Source organism: Carcharodon carcharias, chromosome 13 (assembly GCF_017639515.1).
Source record: "Carcharodon carcharias isolate sCarCar2 chromosome 13, sCarCar2.pri, whole genome shotgun sequence".
NCBI classification, from domain to species: Eukaryota; Metazoa; Chordata; class Chondrichthyes; order Lamniformes; family Lamnidae; genus Carcharodon; species Carcharodon carcharias.
The window spans coordinates 127,025,967-127,051,113 of NC_054479.1; the positions used below are offsets into that span (position 1 = coordinate 127,025,967).

The 25,147-nt window shown below is 42.6% G+C and overlaps 1 protein-coding gene across 2 annotated transcripts in view; it reads right to left on the minus strand.

Annotated features, from left to right (window-relative positions):
• Window positions 1–25,147, minus strand: part of si:dkey-5i3.5 (uncharacterized protein LOC565091 homolog) — a 44,275-nt gene that overhangs the window by 13,996 nt on the left and 5,132 nt on the right. The window contains exons 2-4 of one of the 2 annotated variants that reach the window (XM_041203220.1): window positions 16,608–16,726; window positions 12,278–12,437; window positions 4,766–4,936 (exon numbers count right to left, since the gene is read on the minus strand). In XM_041203220.1, coding sequence (XP_041059154.1) covers window positions 4,766–4,936; window positions 12,278–12,437; window positions 16,608–16,726 — 450 coding nt within the window. The remainder of the gene's footprint in view (window positions 1–4,765; window positions 4,937–12,277; window positions 12,438–16,607; window positions 16,727–25,147) is intronic. The other variant, XM_041203221.1, reaches the window with a different exon arrangement.

Genomic DNA, 25,147 nt, shown 5'->3' on the forward strand with positions numbered 1-25,147 from the left:
CCGCCCTTAACTAGCTTATATTTCACCTCTTCTATTTTTACTTAGTTCTGTTGAAGAGTCATATGGACTCGAAACGTTAACTGTGTTCCTCTCCACAGATGCTGCCAGACCTGCTGGTATTTTTATTTTTGTTTTGGCTGAGAATGACTGTTTTCCCAGAAACTTTTTTAGGGTAGCAGCCATTTGGTCTAGGAGAGACTTTTTCCCCCTCAGAATTGAACTCCCATCAACGTAAAAAGTCTAACAACACAAGAGATGCATGCACAATTGAGTAACTTAAACGCCAATACAGACTCCAGGATTTCAAGTTCAAATCTCTTTTGCCATTTATCAAAATCCATAATATATTCCTCCACGGACTGATCATCTGTTTTCTTAAATCTATCAAAGATTGACCATGCTTCAAATGCTTCCAACAAATCACCCTTTTTGTAAAAAAGATCCAAAAACTGTTACAGAAGGTTCAATCCTGCTTCATGATCCAAATCGTCCACATTCCATTCTGAAAATACTTTACTCCTAATCTTACTTTTGGCTGGTAATAACATCAATGCCATACTTTACTTCTTCCAGGGTAATGAAGTAACCTGGGTCCACATCTCAATTTCAGCCTTCCAATGCTGATATGGTTCAGACTCAAAAGAAATTGGTGGATAGTCAAAGCTTGAGATTTCACACCATCCTTCCACCATTCCATAACTTAAACTGTCAGTAGCAGTAACCTTCCTTTCTCTCAGAGGATTGAGACAAAAAGGCTTCATATACCACAATCAATCACCAAAGCTTAAAGGTGATCCTCTGCTACAATGTTACTCACAATACATGCTTATCATGGAAAAACAAGTCCAAAGCTGGTCCTTTTCCACTAGTTGGTTTATTCATTAGAACAGCTCTTCAGTATAACAAATTTCCTAATATCTCCCACCTCAGAGTGTTCCAGTTGTATCTATTTATACTGTTTTGATGCCCATCACCTATTTTAACTAGCAATTGTTTTTAACAATGTAATTGCTATGCAGTGTAATTACTGCTACAGTGATATGATCAACAGTGCTATTAGGTCACACTTGCTTAGCAATAACCTGCTCACTGATGCTCAGCTTGGGTTCCACCAGGTACACTCAGCTCCGGACCTCATTACAGCCTTGGTTCAAACATGGACAAAAGAGCTGAACTCCAGAGGTGATGTGAGAGTGACTGCTCTTGACATCAAGGGCAGCATTTGACCGAGTGTGGCATCAGGGTGTCCTAGCAAAACTGGAGTCAGTGGGAATCGGGGAAAACGTTCTGCTGTTTGAAGTCATACCACAAAGGAAGATAGTTGTGGTTGTTGGAGATCAGTCATCTCAGTTTCAGGACATCACTGCAGGAGTTCCTCAAGGTAGTGTCCTAGGCCCAACTATGTTCAGCTCCTTCATCAATGACCTTCCTTCCATCATAAGGTTAGAAGTGGGGATGTTCACTGATGATTGCACAATGCTCAGCATCTTTGTGACTCCTCAGATACTGAAGCAGTTCATGTCCAAATGCAGCAAGACCTGGACAATATCCAGGCTTGGGCTGACAAGTGGCAAATAACATTCGCACCACACAAGTGCCAGGCAATGACCATCTCCAACAAGAGAGAATCCAACCATCGCCCCAAGACATTCAATAGCATTTCCATCGCTGAATCCCTATTAATATCTTGGGGGTTACCATTGACCAGAAACTGAACTGGATAAAACATATAAATACTGTGGCTACAAGAGCAAGTCAGAGGCTAGGAATCCTGTGGCGAGTAAGTTACCTCCTGACTCCCCAAAGCCTGTCCATCATTTACAAGGCACAAGTCAGGAGTGTGATGGAATTCTTTCCTGGATGAGTGCAGCTCCAGTAACACTCAAGAAGCTTGACACCATCCAGGACAAAGCAGCTGACTTGATTGGCACCCCAGCTACCAACATTCACTTCCTTCACCACTGACGTATAGTGGCAGCAGTGTGTACCATCTACAAGATGCACTTCAGGAACTCACCAAGGCTCCTTAGACAGCATCTTCCAAACCCATGACCACCATCATCTAGAAGGACTAGTGTAGCAGACACATGGGAACACCACCAGCTGTAAGTTCCCCTCCAAACCACTCACCATGCTGGCTTGGAAATAGATTGCCATTCCTTCACTGTTGCTGGGTCAAAATCCTGGAATTCCCTCCCTAACTGTGCTGTGGGTGTACTGACAGCACAGGGACTGCAGCGGTTCAAGAAGGCAACTCACTACCATCACCTCAAGGGCAATTAGGGATGGGCAATAAATTCTGGCCTTATCAGCGATGCCCACATCCCCATCAATGAATAAAGAAAAAACTAAGATGCCTACTCCTACCTTGGTAACCATGCCCATTTCACCTGTTTCAGCTCATCTGCTGCTGAAACTCATTCATGCCTTCGTTACCTCCGGTCTGAACTATTGCAAGGTACTCCTGGCTGGTCTTCCACATTTTACCCTCCGTAAACTTGAGGTCATTCAAAACTGCGCTGCCCACGTTTTAATTCACAACACCTGTTCCCCCATCATCTTTGTGCTCGCTGACCTACACTGGCTCCCAGCAAACAATGTCTTGACATTAGAATTTAGTTTCAAATCACTTGCTACCTCCGCAATCTCCTCCAGTCCACAAGTGTCTGAGATATCTGTGCTTTTCTAATTCTGGTCTCTTGTGCATCCCTGATTTTAATTGCTCCTTCATTGACGCCTTCAGTTACAAAAGAACATACAAACATACGAAATAGGAGTAGAAGTAGGACATTTGGTCCCTCGAGCCTGCTCCACCATTCATAAAGATCATGGCTGATCTGTTTGTGTTTTGAATTCCACATTTCCATCTACCCCCAATAACCTTTGATTCCCTTGCCTAGCAAGAATCTATATGCCTCTGCTTTAAAAATATTCAGTGACCCCACCTCCACCGCCTTCTGAGGCAATGTTCCAAAGTCGCACAATCCTCTGAGAGAAAAAATTTCTCCTTATCCCTGTCCTAAAAGGGCAACCCCTAATTTTAAAACAGTGCCCCTAGCTCTGGACTCACTCACAAGAGGAAACATCCTTTCCATGTCCACCTTATCAAGACCATTTAGGATCACATGTATTTCAATAAAATCACTCCTCACTCTTCTAAACTTCAGTGGAAACAAGCCCAGTCTGTCTAACCTTTCCTTAAGACAAACTGCTAATTCCAATTGTCAATCTTGTAAACCTCTGAACCACCTCCAATGCATTTACATCCTTCCTTAAATAAAGAGACCAAAACTGCACATAATACTTGAGATATAGTCTCATCAATGCCCTGTATAACTGAAGCATAACATCCTTATTTTTATGTTCAATTCCTCTCGTGATAAAGGGTAGCATTCCATTAGCCTTCTTAGGCCTAAACTCTCCGTACATCTCTCCGGCTCATTACCTCGCTTTCATCCTTTAGGACACTCCTTAAAACCTAACTCTTTGACCAAGCTACTTATATGGCTCGGTATCATATTTTGTTTCGTAGTCTCCTTTGAAGCATTTTTGTTATGTTAAAGTTGCTATATAAATATAAGTTGTTGTTGTGGTGATAAATCAGCTGCCAATTCACTAAGAGCCCATTTTGCGCTGCTGGCAGTCACCAGTTTTACCCCGTTATTAGGGGGGCATTAATCATAAAGGGGCTGAGTCTACTGTTTCAAAAGTCATGTTCTTTGTTTTTCAGAATTGAGCTTGTTTGAACAGAGGTTGGGTGCAACCTGCTTTTTCTTTTTTAAAAATCCTTTTTGTATTAAGAGGATAGATTTGTGTACCTTTTAAATGGAACAAAGGTTTAGGGATTCATGTGCAAAGATCACTAAGATGTTATCAGGACAAAAAATAATCAAAGGGCAAATGGAATTTTAGCCTTTATAACAAGCAGGCTAAAATCTAAAGAAGAGGAAGTTTTTCTCTGGACATTTGGCTGGGTGACCAACAGCTTCCTCAAAGAAATAGATTTTAAGGAGCATCTTAATGAGGGACTAGTTTAGTTTTTTCCCCTTTTTTAGTTGGTGCAAACACAGTGGACTGAATGGCCATTTCTGCACTATTCTTTTCTATGGTTAAAGGGGGAGACAGATGGCAGAGAGAAATGGAGTTATATAGGGAGGAATTCCAGAGTTTAGGGCCTAGGCAGCTGAAGGCTGCCAATGGCGGAGCAATAAAATTTAGGGATGAGCAAGAGATCAGAGTGGGAGGAACGCTGGGGTGTTGAAGGGGGTTACAGAGATAGGGAAGGGAAAGTCACAGATTTTAACACAAGCTTAAGAATTTAAAAATTGAGGCACCGTTGGACCTGTAGATCAGTGAGCATAACAGTGATGGGTGAATGGGACTTGGTGTGAGTTAGGATATGAACAGCAGAGCTTTGGATGAACTAAAGTTTAGTGAGGGCCAACTTACGAGGCAGGCATGGAAAACATTGGAATAGCCAAATCTGGAGGTAACAAAATCGTAGATGAGTGTTTCAGCAGCAGATTGACTGAGACAGGGTCGGTGATATTTTAGAGGCAGACTTGATGATGTAGAGGATATGTGGTCAGAAGTCAGAATCTCAGCTCAAGAGTCAAATCAGATGCTGATGTTGTGGACAGTCTGGTTTAGCCTCAGAGAGGGAGAGGTTTGGAATCAGTGGTGAGGGAACAGAGTTTGTGGCAGAGGTCCATGAGACTGGCTTCAAGAGCTTTTTGTTACAGCAATGGGGCAGCCAGTCACTTGCCTTGGAAGTGACAGAAGTCTCCTTTGCAGTGTGTCAATCGGATGATTTCATAGTTACTTCTGCTGCACTGTAGCTGGTCTGAGTGGCAATCGGTAGCAATGTAACCATATTTACCACGTAGAATCAGGAAGGGACGGTTCACCAGCCTCACGGTGAACATCTCATTTGGTCCTGGAAAAGAAATCACAGACAGTATTTGAGGAAACATTTGCAAGACATAGGCTGGAATTTTATGGTCCCTATGTGGCAGGGATGGGGTCATGGCTGAGGCTGTAAAATGCGTCGAGCCATTCTAAACTCCATTGATTTTGGCAGGAACGTTAAATCTCACTGGCATGAAACATAGTTTCATGGTGTGCAGCTAAAACTGGATTATACTCAGTGAACTTTGTCCAACAAACCATTAGGACCTGGAGTATTGTAGGGCCAGAGAGCTGTACTGTGTGGAATTACCCAGGCTTCGGTATTGGAAGCATTACTGTTTCTGATTCACATTAATTATCTAGATTGGGAAACACAATGTAAGATCGTCAAATTGACAAAGGACACTAAGTTGGAGGGAGAGGGAACACGTAATCTGGTGAAACAGATAAGCAGTTACAAAAAAATCCGGACAGTGTGTATTGTGCTGCAGAACTACTGTATATGAGATTCAGTGGTAATAAGTTACATGTTTCATATCTTACAAGTTGGAAAAAAATCATGGGGAACATATTCTTACTTGAAGTGGCTAGTGGAGAGGCTGAAAGAGATGTGGGAGTGATGGTAACTCAACAATCATGTCCAGTCATTATCATTGTTATGATCAGGAATACAAACATGAATCAGGAACAGGAGTAGGCCATTTGGCCCCTCGAGCCTGCTTTGCCATTCAATAAGATCGTAGCTGATCTGATTGTGGCCTCAACTCCACATTCCGCCTACCCCTGATAACCTTTAATTCCCTCATTAGTCAAGAATATATCAACCTCTGCCTTAAAAATATTCAATGACCCTGCCTGCACTGCTCTCTGTGAAACCAAAGATTCACAACCCTCTGAGAGAAAAAAATTTCTCATCTCTGTCTTAAATGAGAGACCCCTTATTTTTAAACTGCGTCTCCTAGTTCCAGTCTCTCCCACAAGGGGAAACATCCTCTCAGCATCCAGCCTGTCAAGGCCTCTCAAGATCTTATATATTTCAATAAGATCACCTCTCATTCTTCTAAACTCCAATGGATACAGGCCCAGCCTGTCCAATGTTTCCTCGTAAGATAACTCCTCCATTCCAGGTATCAGTCGAGTGAACATTCTCTGAATTGCTTCTAACGCATTTATGTCCTTTCTTAAGTAAGGAGATCAAAACTGTATACTATACTCTATATGTGGTCTCACCAATGCCCTCTCAACTGTAGCAAAAACTCCCTACTTTTATATTCCATTCCCTTCCAATAAATGACAACATTCCATTTGCCTTCCTAATCACTTGCTGTACCTGCGTACTAACTTCTTCTGATTCATGTACCAGGACACCCAGATCCCTCTGTCACTGAGAGTTCTGTAATCTCTCTCCATTTAAATACTATACTGCTTTTCACATTTTCCCACATTGTATCCCCATCTGCCAAATTTTTGCTCACTCACTTAACTTATCTATGTCCCTTTACGGACTCCTTATGTCCTCTTCACAACTTACTTTCCTACTATCTTTGTGTCATCAGCAAATTTGGCAATCATCCCTTCAATCCCTTCATCCAAGTCTTGATATAAATTATAAATAGTTGAGGCCCCAGCACTGATGCCCTTGGCACTCCTCTCATCACATCTTGCCAACCCCAGGAAAGACCCATTTATCCCTAATCTCCACTTCCTGCTTGCTAACCGATCCTCTATCCATGCTAATTTGTTACATCATGAGCTCTTATTTTGCATAGTGACATTTGATGTGGCACCTTGTTAAATGCCTTCTGCTCTCTGGAACCACATCCCTGGGTTCTCCTTTGGGTGCATGTCCAGATTGGAAGTGCGTTCTGAGTATTTTGGCTGTGGTGAGGAGATATTACTGTGCACAACATAAGGGGGTGCCTTTGGCAGTCCATCTGTGCATGTGATATCTGAGCAGGGAGTTCTGCAGAATACTCGAGCATCAGAGGCGAAGAGCTCCAGCTGGGAGGTGTATCTTTGCATGATCCTAAAAGGGCTTTATTAAACCTACGTCCTGTGAAGTCTTCGATTCAGTAGGGAGATTGCCAAAGAGTTGTGCTCTCCAGCTCACACAGCAGTTAACAGACCTGTTGTTTGCTGGGAAGCGTCAACAGAGACAGTAATTTTCACCTTTACTACTGTTGGGTGGTTTCTACAATGGCGAGCAATGTCACATTACTGCCAGGGTGGTGAAGGTGAAACATATCTGCCCCCCACCCCCACCTTTATTGTTTCCTGTAGGTGTCAAGGAGCAGCCCTGGACTTTTATTGACTTTCTTCATTGCCCAATGTTCTCCTGTGGAGAGCAGTGGCCCTTCCATGACTCAGCAAGAGGTTCTAGTCCGTAAATCTTGTATGCAACCATGTGGCATTAAAATAATGTGGGTGAATACATGATTCTATACAAAACAAACTGGTCAGGTATTACAACATCATTAGTAAAATAAAAAATATGGAATCTGTATAAATTAATATTAAAGTAGGTTACATCACTTCTAGAGATGCTAAGAGAGATTAATTTCCTTTTAATCACATTCTGGGTAATCTGCATAACAATCACTCTATACCAACCTGTCTGTCATTTTCATAAGGCCAATCAGCATTGTTTTATGCCACTTTGGTTCATGTTAACTTCGTTCCTTCACCTCAATCCACATGAGTTCATGGCTTCATGAGTAGATTAAACTACTTTCTTGTACAACATATACAGGGTCTGCTATTCCTATAACATACACAGGGTCTGCTGTTCCCTATAATGTACACAGGAGCTGCTATTCCCTGTAATATGCACAGTGACTACCATATAATCTGTAAAGGCGCTGCTACTTATATAAGGAGGGGCTTTTATTTTCTATAATATAAGAACTTACGAACAAGGAGCAGGAGTAGACCACTTGGCCCTTCCAGTCTACTCCGCCTTTTAATAAGATCATGGCTGATCTGATAGTAACCTGAAATCTGCATCTCACCCACCCCCGATAACCTTTCACCCCCTTGCTTACCAAGAATCTATCGGCTCCTGCCTTGAAAATATTCAAAGACTGCTTCCACCACCCTTTCAAGAAGAGAGTTCCAAAGACTCAAGACCCTCTTTGAGTGAAAAAAATTGGCTTCATCTCTGTTTTAAATGGACGACTCCTTATTTTTAAACAGTGTCCCCTAGTTCTAGATTTTTCCACAAGAGGAAACATCCTCTCCACATCCATCCTGTCAAGACCCTTTGGGATCTTATATGTTTCAAACAAGTCACCTCTTACTCTTCTAAACTCCAGCAGATACAAGCCTAGTCTGTCCAACCTTTCCTCATAAAAGACAACCCACCCGTTCCGGGTATTAGTCTGGAATTAGTAAACCTTTTCTGAACTGCTTCCAATGTGTTTACCTCCTTCTTTAAATAAGATGACCAATACTGTACACAATACTCCAAATGTGGTCTCACTAGTGTCCTGTACAACTGAAGCATAACCTCCCTACTTATGTAATCAATTCCCCTAGCAATAAATGATATCATTCTATTAGCTTTCCTAATTAGTTGCTATTCTTGCGTACTAGCCTTTTGTGATTCATGCACTGGGACACTCAGATCTCTCTGCGACTCAGAGCTCTGCAATCTCTCACCATTTAGATAATATGCTTCTCTTTTATTCTTCCTGCCAAAATGGATAATTTCACATTTTCCCACATTATACTCCATATGCCATTTCTTTGCCCACTCATTTAACCTATCCATATCTTTTTGTAGCCTTCTTATGTCCTCTTCACAACTTACTTTCCTACCTATCTTTGTGTCATCAGCAAATTTGGCAACCATCCCTTCAATCTCTTCATCCAAGTCATTTATATAAATTGTAAACAGTTGAGGTCCCAGCATTGATCCCTGTGGCACACCATTTGTTACATTTTGCCAACCTGAAAAAGACCCATTTATGCCTACTTTCTGCTTCCTGTTAGCCAGCCAATCTTCTATCCATGCCAATACGTTACCCCCTATACCATGAGCTTTTATTTTCCGCAATAACCTTTGATGTGACACTTTCATCAAATGCCTTCTGGAAATCTAACTACATCACATCCACCGATTCCCCTTTATCCACAGCACATGCTACTTCCTCAAAGAACTCCGATAAGTTGGTTTCCCTTTCACAAAACCATGTTGACTCTGCCTGATTACCTTGAGCTTATCCAAGTGCCCTGCTATAACTTCTTTAATAATAGCTTCTAATATTTTCCCTACAATAGATGTCAAGCTAATTGGCCTGTCAGTTCCTGCTTTCTGTTTCCCTCCCTTTTTGAATAATGGAGTTACATTTGTTATCTTCCAATCTAATGGGACCTTTCCCAAATCTAGGGAGTTTTGGAAAATTAAAACCAATGCATCAACTATCTCACTACACACTTCTTTCAAGACCTTAGGATAAAGTCCATCAAGACCTGGGCTCTTGTCAGCCCAGTACCACTTCTCTGGTGATGATAATTTTCGTGACTTCCTTGCCCACATCCAGGTTTTTAGCTGCTTCTGGGATGTTACTTGTATCCTCTATGGTGAAAACTGATACAAAATACCTGTTCAATTCATCTGCCATCTCCTTGTTTTCCATTATCAATTCTCCATTATCAATTGTCCTCACTTTCTACAGGACCAACGCTCACTCTGTTAACTCTTCTTTTTTAAATATTTATAAAAACACTTACTATTTGTTTTTATATTTCCAGCTAGCTTTCTCTTATACTGTAATTTTTCCCTCATTAGTCTTTTAGTCATTCTTTGCTGTTCCTTATATTCTGTACAATCTTGACCTGCCACCCATCTTTGCACAATTATATGCTTTTTCTTTAAGTTTGATACAATCTTTAACATTTTTAGTTAACCACGGATAGTGTGTCTGTCCCTTGGACTTTTTCTTACTCTTTGGAATGTATTCTGTGCATTCTGAAATATTCCCTTAAATATTAGCCACTGCATCTCTATTGACCTATCCCTAACCTAGTTTGCCAATCCACTTTAGCAAACTCAGCTTTCATGCCCTCATAATCGCCCTTATTTAAGTTGAAAAACAGTCTCAGACCCACTCCTCTCTCCCTCAAACTGAATGTAAAATTCTATTATATTATGGTCACTGCTGCCAAGGGGGCACTTTCACTATGAGATCATTAATTATTTCCATCTCATTGCACAATACCAGGTCTAGTATAGTCTGCTCTCTGGTTGGCTCCTGTTCTAAGAAATTACTTCAAAAACATTCAATGTACTCCTCATCTAGGCCATCTGACTTTTCCAGTCGATATGTAAATTTCCCATGATTATCGCCATGCCTTTCTGACAAGTTCCGATTATTTCTTCCTTTATGCTCAACCCTACCATGTGGTTACTGTTAGGGGGCCTGTACTCAACTCTCACAAGCGACTTCTTGCCTTTACCATTTCTCATGTCTACACCAAACCGTTTCCACATCCTGGTTTCCTGAAATTAGGTCATCCCTCTCTATTGTGCTAATACCATCATTGACTAACAGAGCCACGCCTCCACTTTTTCCTTGCTTCCTGTCCTTCCTAAATATCCTGTACCCTTCAATATTCAGGTCCCAATCCATGTCCTCCTGCAGCCATGTCTCCATAATGGTTATCAAATCATAATTATTTATTTCTATGTGCGCCCTCAGTTCATCTGTTTAGTTTTGAATGCCACGTGCATTCAGATACAGAGCTTTTAGTTCTATCCTTTTATTCTTTTCATAATCTCTAGCTTCATCTGTTGATTTACAGTTAGATTTGTACTCTATCCCTTCCTGTCACAGTCTGTTTTTCATTTCCTGCAATAATACCTTTATCTTTTGTCTTATCTCTGCTCTTTGATTGACCATATCTTCCCAAATTTGTTCCCTTGGCCCCATTACTTAGTTTAAAATCCTCTCTACTTCTCTAGTTATGCGGGTCGCAAGAACACCGGTCCCAGCACAGTTCAGGTGTAGACTGTCCCAACGATACAGATCCCACTTTCCCCAGTACTGGTATCAGTGCCCCACGAATCAGAACCCACTTCTCCCACATCAGTCTTTGAGCCACACATTCATCTCCGTAATGTGATTTGTCCAATGCCAATTTGCACGTGGCTCAGGTAATAATCCAGAAATTATGACCTCTGTGGTTCTGCTTCCTAATTTGGTGCCTAGGTCCTCATATTGACTATGCAGAACCTCCTTCTTTGTCCTGCCTATGTCGTTGGTACCTACATGGGCCACAATGACTGGGTCCTTCCCTTTCGACTGCAAGTTCCTCTCCAGCCCCAAGCAGATATCACGCACCGAGCAGGCAACACAGCCATTTGGACTCACACTCTTTGCTGCAGAGAATGGTGCCAATCTCTCTGACTATACTATTCCCTCTACCACTACATTCCTTTTTGCTCCCCCCACTTGAATGGCTTCCTGTACCCTGGTGCCATGGCCAGTTAGTTCATCCAACCTGCAGCCCCCACTCTCATCCAAACAAGCTGAAAAAAACCTCAGACCTGTTGGACAATTGCAAAGGTTGAGGATCCTGTGGTCCTGCCCTCTGAGTCCCCTTACCTGCCTCACTCGCAGTCACACTCTCCTGTCCCAGACCTCTGACCAAATCAGAAGACCCTGTCCTAAGAGGTATGACTGCCTCCTGGTACAAAAAATCCAGGTAACTTTGCCCCTCTGATGCGTCACAGTGTCTGTAGTTCAGCTCCAGCTCATAAACTCTGAGCTGAAGCCGCTCAGGCTTCAAACACTTACTGCAGACGTGTTTGCCCTGGATCAAACTGGCACCCAGAAGCTCCCACATGCTGCAGCTGTGACATAGTGGTTACTAATCTCTATGATAAAGTCCAATAGTTCCTAGGCAAACTTGGCCTATGCGAAGCAGTTGATAGCAACTTGCCTCTGAGTAAGTATGTGGTTTAATCTCCGAACCCAAGATGGAGGGTGGGAAGTCAGAATTTCAATGGCTGCTGTAAAATGACTTCAGGGGTGTTCTTCATGCTCATTGCTACAAAACAGCAACCAAGAATCCACTACCATAAAAAACATAGAAACAGAGGAAGAAGAGGAGGCCATTCAGCCATGTTATCATTATTCAATTAGGTCATGATGATCTATACCTCAAATCCATTTCCCACCTTTGCTCCTTACCCCTAGATATCCTTACCTGACAAAAATCTACTGATTTTCCCCCAGCATCTACATCCTTCTTTTGGGGAGAGAGTTCCGGATGGCCGCTCCCCTTGGTGTGAAAAAGTCCTTCCTAATTTCAATTCTAAATAACTTATTCTAATTTTAAGAAAAAGTTGTTGTTAGGTCTCCCTTACCTGCCTGCTGAGCACTGGCTACAATCTGTCCAATGGGTTTCATTGTCAGGTATTGTTTATTAGCAGCTTGTAACGTTACTTTGCCTTGACACCACTTCATGGTGAAATAAGTGGTCTCCTCAGTGTCTTTCCCATCAGCCAAGATGGCAACTTGCCTCCGCTAGTCAAAAAGTCAGATTAGAGAAAGCAGACAGATGTTTGTATTTAAGTATCAGTAAAGTCAGTTTTTAATTGCCAATTTAATAAACCATGGAGCTGTGAGGGGTGAACTCCCTTGGGTTTTTCCCATTCCCAGCAGTTTGGTGGGTACCCCAGTTAGGTGCCATAACCAGGCCTCTACCAAACTTCACACCTTTCAGTAAACTTCAGCTCCATCACAACTCTGCTGCAGATATGCTAATTCACACCAAATCCCATTCACTCATCATGCCTGTCCGGCCTATGTTGGATCCCGGCATGGGCAATGCCTTGATTTTGACATTTTCAAATCCCTCTACGTCCTCACCCAATTCTGTAATCTCCTCCAGCCTGACAACCTTTAAGACCTCTGCATTCACCAAATTATGGCCTCTTGTGCATCCTGTTTCTCACTGCTCCACCATTGGAGGCCATGTCTTCAGCTGCCTAGACCCTAAGCTTGAATTCCCTCTAGAAACCTCTCTAACTTTATCGCCTCCTTTAAGACGTTACCAATCTTTTGGTCATGGGTCCTAACACCTCCTAATTTTGGCGTGTTTGATAACGCATCTGTAAAGCACCTTGGAGTGATTTATGACGTTAAAGGTGCTATATGCATGCAAGTCATTGATGTTGTTGTGGTTCTGATGGCTTAGTGGGGGAAGTTCCTCAGGGTTTGGTATTAGTGGTGGGAGCGAGTGAAATAATTGGACTCCAAGAAATGATTAAAAATCAGCTTTCATTTTGAATATTGCTACAACTCAAGGGAGCAAGCAAGTGGTTTAAGAAAAGTACAGTCAAACTAAATGACATGCTAGAAATATATGGCAGGAGAGACGGTCATGCTTGTCAAGAGGTGTAAAGAATGCAGTACTGAATTGGCCGTCTGCATTTCATTGGAAAGGAACAAGAGGATGGCGTATTACCCGCAGCTATCTAGAATGCATCTCATCCAACCGGGTGACATTTCTACTTTGAGCACTATAAACCCTTTAAGTATTTCCTCTTTATTTATTTTGAACTTATTCAATTGCTCTACTACTTTGGCAGCATATTCGTCTTTAGTGAAGACAGATGCAAGGTACTCATTTAGTACCTCAGCCATGCCCATTGCTTCCTCAAGAAGATCTCTCTTTTGATAAGATAATAAAATAAACAGCTAGAGATTATAAATAAAAACAGAAAATGCTGGAAATACTCAGCAGGCTGGGCAGCATCGGTGGAAAGAAACAGAATTAACAGGTGAAATTTTCCATTCCGGAGGTTAAGTCCGGTGGCAGGAGCGGAAGTCAGAGTGACTTCCACTAGAGAACAGGGTGGCTGAACATGCCAGATCTTGGCAATTCAGCCAATTCAGCGGTTATGCATTTGTGAGGAGCACATCAAATCTTGTGGCAGGGCGGGCAGGAAGTCACCCGCCCAACCATTAGCTCAAATATGCTCCAATGTCTGGGCGCCATATTTAAATGCCACCCGGCAGCCATTCACTCTTCTATTCTGCTCCTTGACTTCCTCTCCAACTCACCCTAGTCCTGCCTCAGTCTCACCCCTCCTGTGCCCAGCTTTGGCACAGCTTGTACTACAAGCAGCCAGTATCTCTCAGTGATGGTGTGAAAGGAAGCTGAAAGCAGTGTCTATTGACCTCAAAGTCCAGGAAGAAGTCTACCTTACCAAGTGCAGCCACTTATGTACAATCATGAAAGTGAACATTCTAAATTCCCACAGGGAGGGCACTTAATTTGGAGGGGAAACAAGATTCCAGTTTGTTGGTCCTTTAATGAGGACTCTTGAGATGTAAATGGAGTTCCTGATATAGCTTCGGAGGACACTCGATCCGCCTTTAAGCTGCAACGAAAGTTGGGAGAACAAGATTCAAAGCTAATTTCCCACTGTCGGGAAACTGATTTTTGGCCTCCTGCCAAATCTTGCTCTCCCGCCTGCCACGATTCCTGCTGCTGGTGACGGTGGAAGATTCCGCACAATGTTCAGGTCAATGATCTTTCATCAGCCAGAGATTGTATATGGGAGAACATTACTTTTAGTAGACAATGTCTTGGTGTGTGACCTGAGTCAACATTTGATTGGTTATGGACAGTGTGATACTGATAAATCCAATCAGAAACAAAAGGCTCAACAAAAGATTGCTGCAATGTTGTTAAAAAATGTGGGACATTTTTTCAGGGCTTCTCCTGCTCCACCCGCTGTAACTACAGTGTAAGTTTGGCAGGAATGAAAATAATGTAAAGGTGCCACACGTTCCCTTTAAAAAGTCTTTGCTTCTCTTCCTGTTGAAAATTGGGTCTATGGACGCAAATTTGTGGCGCCAGCAAGGAACTCAATGGGCACTCAGATTCTACTGATTACTAAATGTGTGGGTCTTGTGAAGAGGAGGGTTGGAGGAGGTTGACATGGAGAATAAACACCAGCACAGACCAATTAGGCTGAATGCCCTGTTTCTAGGCTGTTCATTTTATGCAAGAAAACTGCGTCAATTTGTGGATTCTGTACCCTCCAACCACCTCTTCCCGCCCAACATCTACATTCAGGAGAAAATCAGTTCAAGTTTCAACCAAATTGTTTTTCACCAGTTTACCACCTCCCAAACAAATAAAACCTGGGAATTTATCAGTGGAAGTCAATGGACCTGGCTTTAAGAATCTCAATTCATATTACAATTCTCTCCAGCAGAAATATTTAAAAAAATTCAAGGTATGTGAAGCCCAGGAAATCCTATGCTTATTGCTTCTCTCTCATTTTTCCCCTCCCCTTCTCACTTTCGCTTCCCTAATTGGGGTACAGTTTCACTGAGTGGCTCTCCCTCCCTCACCCTGTCATTATTTGGTGCAAGAGTCGAACATATGTGGTGACCAAGTAAATAGCATGAGCCAAAAATAGCATAAGGCAAAGCTGCTTGGCTCTGCAGTTAAGTACAGACAGTGCCAGTGAATAGGATTACCGGCAAGTGATTAAAAGAAAATTAATCACTTCAGTGTGATTTGAAGTGATGTTTTTATAAAATTTTGGATTATGCAAGCTTTAGGCAACCCTTTCAAATCCCTCCAACTGAGTCTAGGTAGCATTCGCACTCTAAGTCAGCAGGTCAAAAATTCAAGTCCCACTCTGAACAGTTGAGCACATAATTCAGGCTGATACTTTGGTGTAGTACTGAAAGAGTGTTTCACTGTCAGAGGTGCCACCTTTCTGATGTGATGTTGAACCAAGGCTGTGTCTGCCCTCTCAGGTGGATTTAATAGACTCAATGGTGCTATATTGAAGAAAAACAGGAGAGTCCTCCCCGTCTCCAGGCCAATATTCACCCCTCTAGCAACATCATTAAAAACAGATTATCTAGTCATTATTCCAAGGCCACTTGTGGGAGCTTGTTGTGTGCAAATTGACTGCCGCAATTTCTATATTACAGCAGTGACTACACTTCAAAAGTATTTCATTGGCTTTAAAGTGTTTTGCAACATTCTGAGGTTGTGAAAGACGCTGTATAAATGAAAAGTTCCTTGTTTTTGCTATATCCATACCTAACTGCAAAGCATTTCGAGACAATCTTCCCACATTCTGGAAACTTTGTGAATACAATTGTTTCTGTAGTTTTGTTTCAGTATATATGCTGAATGCTCATTTGCCAATTGTATTTTTCTTTCCTTAGCCTCAGAGACATTTTTTATCTTGTTTCTATTTTACTGTACTTTTTTTTTAATAACATAGCTTAACCAGGAGGTTGTTCGACCAAAAAACCATCCCCTACTAAATTTTAATTATTTTAAATTAGGGCACATTGAAGTTTTGAAATGGTTTTGACCCAACCATCTAACATCAAATTTAAAATCTTCAGAATCTTCAGAATGTTACAGTGCAGAAACAAACCACCCAGCCCATTGAGTCGGCATCAGTGGTTTCCCCCACACAAGTCCAATTGTCTAATTCGACTCTTCTGTGTGTTGCCTGCACCCTTTAATATTTATCTTTTTCCAGCAACTATCTAATTCCCTTTTAAAGTAATTTATTGACACTTTACCTTACTTATTTTTGGCTAGGATTGCCAACTCTGGTTGGATGTACTCCTGGAGGATTCATTGCATAACAACACTGCATAATAATATTGTGTGATAATATCATGTGATAATACTGCATGACATACCTGTGCCAGAAGCTGCCCATTGATCGTTCTCAATCTCACTTGGTCAGAATTCAGGTTGATTTCAAATTGAAACAGTGAGAGCTGAGTGAGATTCTCAAAACAAGCATAAAGCTCCACCCCTAGGATAAAGAGGAAAACACTGAAGAGAGTTCGGTAATCATCACCTTATGTTTATTCATCACCCTACGGCTTGTTCTATCAAAGTAAAACACAGAACGTGAAAGGAAAACTGAATGATTGTACAATAATAATCAGACGTCAAATGAGGGCCTTTGATTGCCCAGCAACTCTATGAGGCGGGAAGTCTTCCTGGAGATGGAAGTCCAACTCATACTAATTAAAGGACTGTCGCCCGAAAAATTAAAATGGGGCGAGCCGGCTAAGCGGAGGTGGGTTCACCCCCAAAATGTACCCTGGGGTGCAAGGAGCCCACATTCAGCATAAAGTCCAGCCCCTAGTTTCCCTTCCTAGTTTGGTATCATCTGTAAATTTAATCATTTTGTGTTAAGTCTCTGAATACAGATTATTAATGTAAACTAGAAACAGTCATGTTCCCAGCACTGTGCTTGAGGCTCCCCCTCTCAGGAGAGGGATGTGGGAATGGAAGCAGGGGGACTGTACTGTTCCCCTCCTCACATTCCCACATATCTCTTCTAACAAGTATTTGTTGTCTCCGCCCTTCGACTGGTTTCTTATCCAATCCCCAGGGTTTACCTGAATCCCCAAAGCTTTCAGTTTAACTAGTAATCTTTCAAATGGAAGTTTGTCAACAGCGTATTGAGGGTCAGGGTACATGTTGTCATAGGACTTCAAAGAAGAAGGTAATCCAGGTCAGCTTTTCCCTTCTGATTTCATGTTGGCTGCTGTTTAATAGATAGTCATTATACAGATAATGCACAAGGTTCTACTTCCTCATTCCTCACCCTCATTCTTAATGATATAGTATTGTTTGAAGCTCCCAGCACACCTTTTCTTTCCACGTCAATGCTTTCTGTACTTAAGCACAGCTTATGCCCATATTCAGTTGGCTCGCACTCCTTGCTTGCAACCCTTTCCAAGACCTAGGCATCTACCGTCTGAGTGCCAGTGTTGTCTCACTGCAACAGCTGCTCCCAAGGTAGAGGTGTGGGCATGTGTGTACAATAAATAACCTTACCTGTCCTTTTAAATCTCCAGATCACCCTCAAAGAATTGTTCAGCCAAACCAAACCTAGTCGTGCATCTTTCACTTGACCTGTGCAGTTTTGAACCCTTTCTCTCCTGGGAGTTTTTGACTCGTGTTAGAATATGGTTCTATGGGTGTTCCTGGGGATCTATCCCTGTTTTCCCTGCTTCACTGCTTAAACAGTCAAAAACATCTCTAAAGGCAGTGAACAGTTGTGTCAGCAAATGTGCTTGCCATTTGTGCAGAGCCAGAGTCCACAAAAAAAGCAAACTGGAATTGGTTCAGGGTGGAATGTTGACTAGAGGACTCTGGAGCTCTTTATCCTTTTTCAAATTGTGCAATATCTATTTGCTGGAATTGGTTTTGGTTTAACATCAATAACAGCAGAAAGTAAGGTGGGAAGGAGGTTCATGGGGAACATAAACAGTGGCATTAACCAATTGGGCTATATGCCTTGTTTCTGTGACGTAAATACAATTGTAATCTTCTCTGACAGTGTGGCATTCCCTCAAAACACTGGAGTGTCCTAGATTGTGCACTCATGGCCTGGTGTGGGTCTTGAACTTATAACTCATTGACGCAGGGGTAAATATCCTAACAAGCCATCATTTGGCAATTGGTGGAATAAATTAAAAACTCAAATACATAGTCTATTCGTTGAATCTTCTAATTTTCTCACCATAATTAATTGTCACATATTTCTGTGACTTAGCCTTCAATGTGACCCAAGGCTTGCTTCTCTTAATGATGAAGATATCCTGCATGTCTGATGGATGTGTCCCAATGGACAGAAGCCCAGTTCTCAAGTGAGGATACAAGAGCCCTCGCTTTCCAGCAGAAAAGGTGGCCGCATAGCCTGCCTTCAAGTACATAATGAAGGCCGTTTGCTTTGAGCGTTTGCTCAGCAGCTGATCTTTAATGGACAAGTAGCGACAGTCACTTGTTTGGAGGTGGTACTTCCCATTGTCAAAGTGAATTAAGAAAATGCATTCCTCAGAAAAGGGAGCTGGGGCCTCAGCAAAACCTTTGTCCTCTCTACAGTGCATGCGTACATAGCACTTCGATTGGGGGTGGTATAGTACAATTTGGGGGTGGATGGCAAGATGAGGGATCCATTGCTGGAATTTGTTTGCTTCCTTCTGTATACAGCGGACTTCATTGATATTCTTCTCAAGGTAAGTTCCAAACATTATGGACTTGAAGACCCAGGATCCATTTGACTGGTATTCCAAGAGAAACAAGCTGGACTCATTGGGAGGCGCACATTTAACTAAACCACCATCGTTAGTCTGCAAGGCCAACCCGTTAAATGCTATCAGTTCCACTTGGACATGAAATTCTTTACTGGACTTGAATCTCACTTCCCAGATCTGCACAAGAAACAGTGAGAGACAAAGTTAATTTCTGGAGGCCACCTTTGCAATTAAAAGCACAACAATCAGCTACCACTCACTTAACCCCCATCCCTGGTGACCGAAAGGAAAATTGCCCCTCATCTCCTATGCAGGCAACCACAGTGCTCATTGTTTGCTCAGATGGGGTTATTATTCATCATGGGAATCTGCAGAATGAGTGACCAATTACTATTTGACTATGGGAGCTAGCAGTTGAGCTTGATCATGTTCCCATTTAATATCCCAGGAATGGTTATTTTCTAAAAGGCATCACTTGGGGACATTGCTTTTCTTGTCAAAATGGCAAAAATGACTCCAATTTTCCCTAACACAACTGAAACTGTTGAATTTATTTGTGACTATCTTATTTTTATGTATGGCCCTTAGTCTTTCCCCCAAAAATGGGTAAAGCTCTACATCAACCCAACCAAATCCCTTCATAATTTTAAAGAATTCTACTGGGTCACCTCTCAGTCCTCTCTTTTCTGGTGAAAAAGCCACTGCTTGTCCAATCCAACCGTGTTCTTATAATCTCAGTTATAGTTTCATAGAATCATAGAATTATACAGCCTGGAAGGAGGCCATTTAGTCCATCATGCATGTGCTGGCTTGTTATAAGAGCTATCCAATTAGTTCCACATTCCTGACCCTTCTCCATAGCCTTGCAAAATTTTCCCCTTCAAGTATTCATTCAATTCCTTTTTGAAAATTTCTATTGAATTTACTCTAGTTCTTTTGCCAATTACCTTGAATCTGTGTCCTCTGATTGCTGACCTTTCTGCCACTGGAAACAGCTTCTGCTTACTTATCCCATAGAAACTTTTATGATTTTGAACACATCTTGAATCTCCCCTTAACCTTCTCTGCTCTAATGATAATGATCCTAGCTTCTCCAACCTCTCCACACTGAAGTCCCACATCCCTGGTAGCGTTCATAGGAACATAAGGCTTAGGAGTAGGAGTAGGCTGTTTGGTTCTTTGATCCTGCGCCATTATTCAATAAGATCATGACTGATCTGATTGTGGTCTCAACTCCATTATCCTGTCTGCCCCCCCCATAACCCTTGATTCTCTTGTCTATCAAAAATGTCAGCTGCTAGGGACTGGCCGAGGCCACTCGCCTGCTGAGGAGGCTGACGGGCACAGCAGCTGGGGTGATCCACAGGAAGGGCCCGGCACACATCCAGAGTCACCATTGCCCCTTGGGCAGCACCTCATCCAGTTGCTGGACGGGCCCTGCCCTGCTTCGCATCCAAGCCCGACCGATCCAACCCTTAGAATCAATCTTTACTTCGAAGTTACCTAGGAGGACGAGCTGTAGGCCCTCCTGCCCAAGGTGAACACACAGAGAGTGCCTTCAATAGCCCCTCAGCATCCACGCTCAGGATATAAGTGATCCCGACCATGGGGAGCTGGCTGCTTGCAGGGAGTAAACAGAATTGATTGAAGTTTCACATCACTGAAGATCAATTAGGGAAGAGATGATGGTCATGCAGTGGTAATATCACTGGATTAATAATCCAGCAGCCCAAACAAATGCTCTGGTTGGCATGTATTAAAATCCCACTACAGCAGCTGGTGACTCCAGACCCTCAGCAATATGGTTGACTTCTAAATGTCCTCTGAAATGGCCCAACAAGCCCCCTCAGTTCAAGGGCAATTAAGTATGGGCAGCAAATGTTGGCCTTGCCAGCGATGCCCACATCCCATGAAAGTATAAAAAAAACTCTTCTGTACCCTTTCCAAGGCCTTGATATTCTTCCTAAAGTATGATGCCTAGAATTGAATGCGATATTCCGGCTGGGGCCTAACCAGCGTTTTGTGACTTCCTTGTTTTTGTACTCCATACTTCTGTTTATAATGTCAAGGATACCATATCCTTTTATTAATAGCCTTGTCTGTTCTGGTTTTCCATTCTCTTCCCCTTCTTTCCTGAAGGCACTGACTGGGATACCATCCCACAGTCACTCTTCACACCTGAATCTATACTCTAGAGTAAATATAAACAGATTATTCACTCTGTGAAGGACTTCTCAGCTGTTCTTGTTCATGTCTTTTTTCCTATGCCTACTCAAACCCAACAGAGGACCACTGAATAATGACCAGGAGTGGTTAATTGTTCCTCGATCTCCTCGCTCTAGTTTAGGAGAACTGATGGTTAAGTAAGTATTCTGAGTTAGGGTTGAGATTAACTAAACACAAGTCAAGCCTGGGACCTGTCCAGCTCAGCGCCAACCCAGACACTCCAATGACTAAGCTGAACAAGGTGGGGAACTCTTGTCAATCACTCTAAAGTAAGGTTGCATTGAAGTACTGAGTCAAATCTTAGTGGTCAGTATTGAATAGCTACCTGTTTTGGACCAAGTGCTGTTGTTACCAGTGATACAACATTTCCAAATTGCTCTGCTGTCATGTATTTGCCACAGTTGGTTATCAGACCAATTTTTACTGCTTCAGTGTTTGACATGGCAATGAAAGATTGCACTCCTGTGCCAAAACTCCACAAAAAATGTCAAACACTAAATAATCGAATGCAAATTCTCCTCTCTGCGAGAAACCGTTCATCCCCCAGAAACTTCAGCATCACCTGGTTTAAATCCTGAGCCGAGTTTGATTGAGGCTGCCTTTGTGATGCCATAAAGGGGGGAGGGGTGGGAGAGGTGAACTCATTGTGGTTCAATCATGGCAGGAGGGTTAGTAGTTACTGGTGGAGGGGGAGGGGATTGGTTAACATGGTGTGTGACAGTGTGTAAAATCACAGGATAGTCCCAATCCGGGATGGCTCAGCTGGTAAGTGGCTATCTAGAATGGTGTTAAACCATACAAAGTATAATTTGTACAAGGACAGTCAGCCTACATTAAAGGGGTAAGAATTGTTATGATCTGGAATGTGCTGCCTAAAAAGATGGTGGAAACATCTTCAGTAGTAATTTTCAAAAGAGACTTGCATAAATACTTGAAAAAGAGCAATATACAGGACTATGGGGAATAGAAAGGGATGTTGGACTAATTGCTCTTTCAAATAGCCAGTAAAAGCATGATGGGTTCAATGGCTTTTTTCTGTGCTGTACCATAGGAGGTCATGTTTAACTAACCTGTTGGAATTATACTGAAGATCATACTGAGATGAAGTGGAAAGTACTACTAATATATACAATTGGATTTTCAGGAAACTTCACCACGTTCCACATTGTTCATTCCTGACTAAAGTAATTCGATTTACTCCACATGCTTTCAAGAAATGACTGAAGACATTGGATATAGGAAAGCCTATGGACCCTGATGACATCCTGGCTGTAGTGCTGAAAACATGATTCAGAACTAGCTACTATCCTAGCCAAGCTGTTCCATTGCATCTACAACACTAGCATCTACTTGACAATGTAGAAAAATACCCAGATATCTCCTGTCCACAAAAAGCAGGATAAATCTAATTCAACCCATCAATCTACTCTCAATCATTAGCTGAATGATGGACGATGTCATCAACATTGCTATCAAGCAGCACTCACTCAGTAGTAAGCTGCTCACAGACAGTCAATTGTGGATTTTCCAGTTCTGAAACAACACTGGGATTTGGGTAGATGCCAGGATCTGCAGCCTGACAATACAGGGAAAATACTTTTCCCATGATGCTCAGCAGGGAGATGCCTTAATAGTTGTTGCAATCGCTTTGGTTGCGTTTGTTTTTATACAGGTCTTAATGTTTGCATATCCTGGGAACTGCCCCCTCCCTCCAGCAGAGACAGAGAAGTTTGTGTAAATGCTGCAGGAGTGCTGGTTTCCTGTGCTTGATAAGTTCAGGCAGTATAGCATCAGTACCTGGATCTTTGTCCATGGTAAGCAAGTCAATAGCTTTGCTAAGCTCCTCCACAATGGGTTCAATATCCAGTTTTGCCATGACAGGCAGGCTTTCTGTGGTGTCTGGAGCTTCCTCAGTGACAATGTTCTTCCTAGAATACAACTCAAGTTGGTCCCACTCATCTCTCCAACTCCTTATTGCAATCGGTGATGACCTCCCCGCCTTTGTTAATAGTGGAGCCATTTTCTTTGCTGACAAACCTGTTGCTTTTTTGATCCCTTCATACACGCCCCTAGCATTCCCTGTGTCGAAAGGCATCTGAATATTCTGGTAACCAATTACCATTACTGCACCACCTAGCAGTCTGTTGGACTTAACTTCAAGCAGTTCTTAGTACATTCAGAGTCTTCTCACTCAGATCTCTCATAATTAATTACAGAAGACCACTTGGTTTCAATAACAGGTTCTATCACAGTGATGGTAACCTCGAACTAGTCAGCATTTTCTACTCTTGCTTCCCATATGTTGAGAGTGTGGTATTGTGGGTGGTGTCTCAAAGTATGCTCCATTACATTTCTGTACTCTTTGTGGGAATGTCGGAGACAGCCTGTTCAATTGAGTCAAGGAACTGTTGGTTTTTCATCTGCAGGCAGTATGACTGATATTGATACAAGGATAACATTTCTGCTTTGAATGGAAATACTTCAAAGGTTACATCCTAACCCTGGTGCACACCAGAGAGTGATCTATATGACAGTCAACGCTGTGGTAGCTGCGTCTGATGAGAATGCTGTTCAGAGAGTCACAGCTGGTGACAATGCTCTGGATGTCTCCAGGATACTTGGCATTGTTTGTTCTGAAAGAAGGTGTTGGGTCATGGTTGCAGCAAAGCTCAAGGAGCTTCTGTTTGATCTCATTTATCTTTCCCAGGCCATGATGCCCAAAGCAGGAGGGCCAAGCTCATGATCTGCACCCACTCTATTGTTGAAATCCCCCAGAGGATAAAGATGTTCTGACTTCGGGATTCTGCTGATGGCATTGTCAAGCTCCTCATTGAACTGGTCTTTTGCTTCTATACTGGAGCACAGCCTTGGAGCATCGATACTCAAGAGGTTAACTGGCCCTGTTAGAATTGAGAGCTAAATGGAGAGAACATATTCTGAACCATTAGTGGAGAGGGGTGGGGGGGGGTTCTATCATCAAGAGTAGCGAGTTCCTTTCAGTGAAGCCTGCTCGTGTTACCTCTGAACTCTTCCCCTGCCAGATTAATGTGTGATGTTTTTACTTTTAGCAATTTGCTCTCGGTGAGCCTAGTCTCTTGTAGGGAAACTATGTCAATGTTCAGCCTACCAAGTTCCATGTTAATCATAGCTGTTTTACACGCAACATCGACCAGCTGCAAGTCAGCTGTCAGTCACATGCACATAGTCCTGACATTCCAGCTTGCTAATCGAAGAGTTGACATCTTCTTTCTTTTTGTTTGTTTACCTGCTGTGTTGGATTCGGCCCTCTTGTAGAGTGGAGACTCTAAGCTCCAAGCATCCATTGAAGCAGATGGACCATGGCAGATCAGCACCTATCTTTTCGGGGTGCCTGACCTGAGGTGAGTTGACCAGTGGGACACGATGGTCCCTCCCGCTGCTGGAAACAGCCCGTAACACCCATTCTCTACACCAGTCAAGTTGGACTTATCACTTGTAACAGCTGTCTCTCCTGTTGTGTTAATGCTCTGCAGCAAAACTAGAGTGTCCTCTCCAAGACATAAGCATGGGCAAAATTTATGGAGACACTGGGCTGCCCAAACATCAGGGTCTCCCTCTTGACTTCTCCAGTTGAATCCAAAAAAATACAATGCACTATGTTTGGTACCAGGTTAGTTGCAAGAGTTGTCAGAAAGGTGATGTATTTAGACATCAGTCTGTCTTTGGGTTCCATTCCAAATTCTTTGTCAGGGCTCATCCTTTTAGCGTTCAATTCTCCTGAGGTATCCACTAGGTGGTGGAGCTATCCACCCATAGCTGGAAATTTCATTCACGGATGCCAGGGCATGTCCACATGCCAATGGACCTGCACACTGCATGTCTGGGGGCCAAACCTCCTCAGAGTTTCTCTGAAGTTTTAGCCTGGGCTGTGAGGCACCCAGTTTTCATGTGTCACCACAAGGAGGCACAGCTGAAGA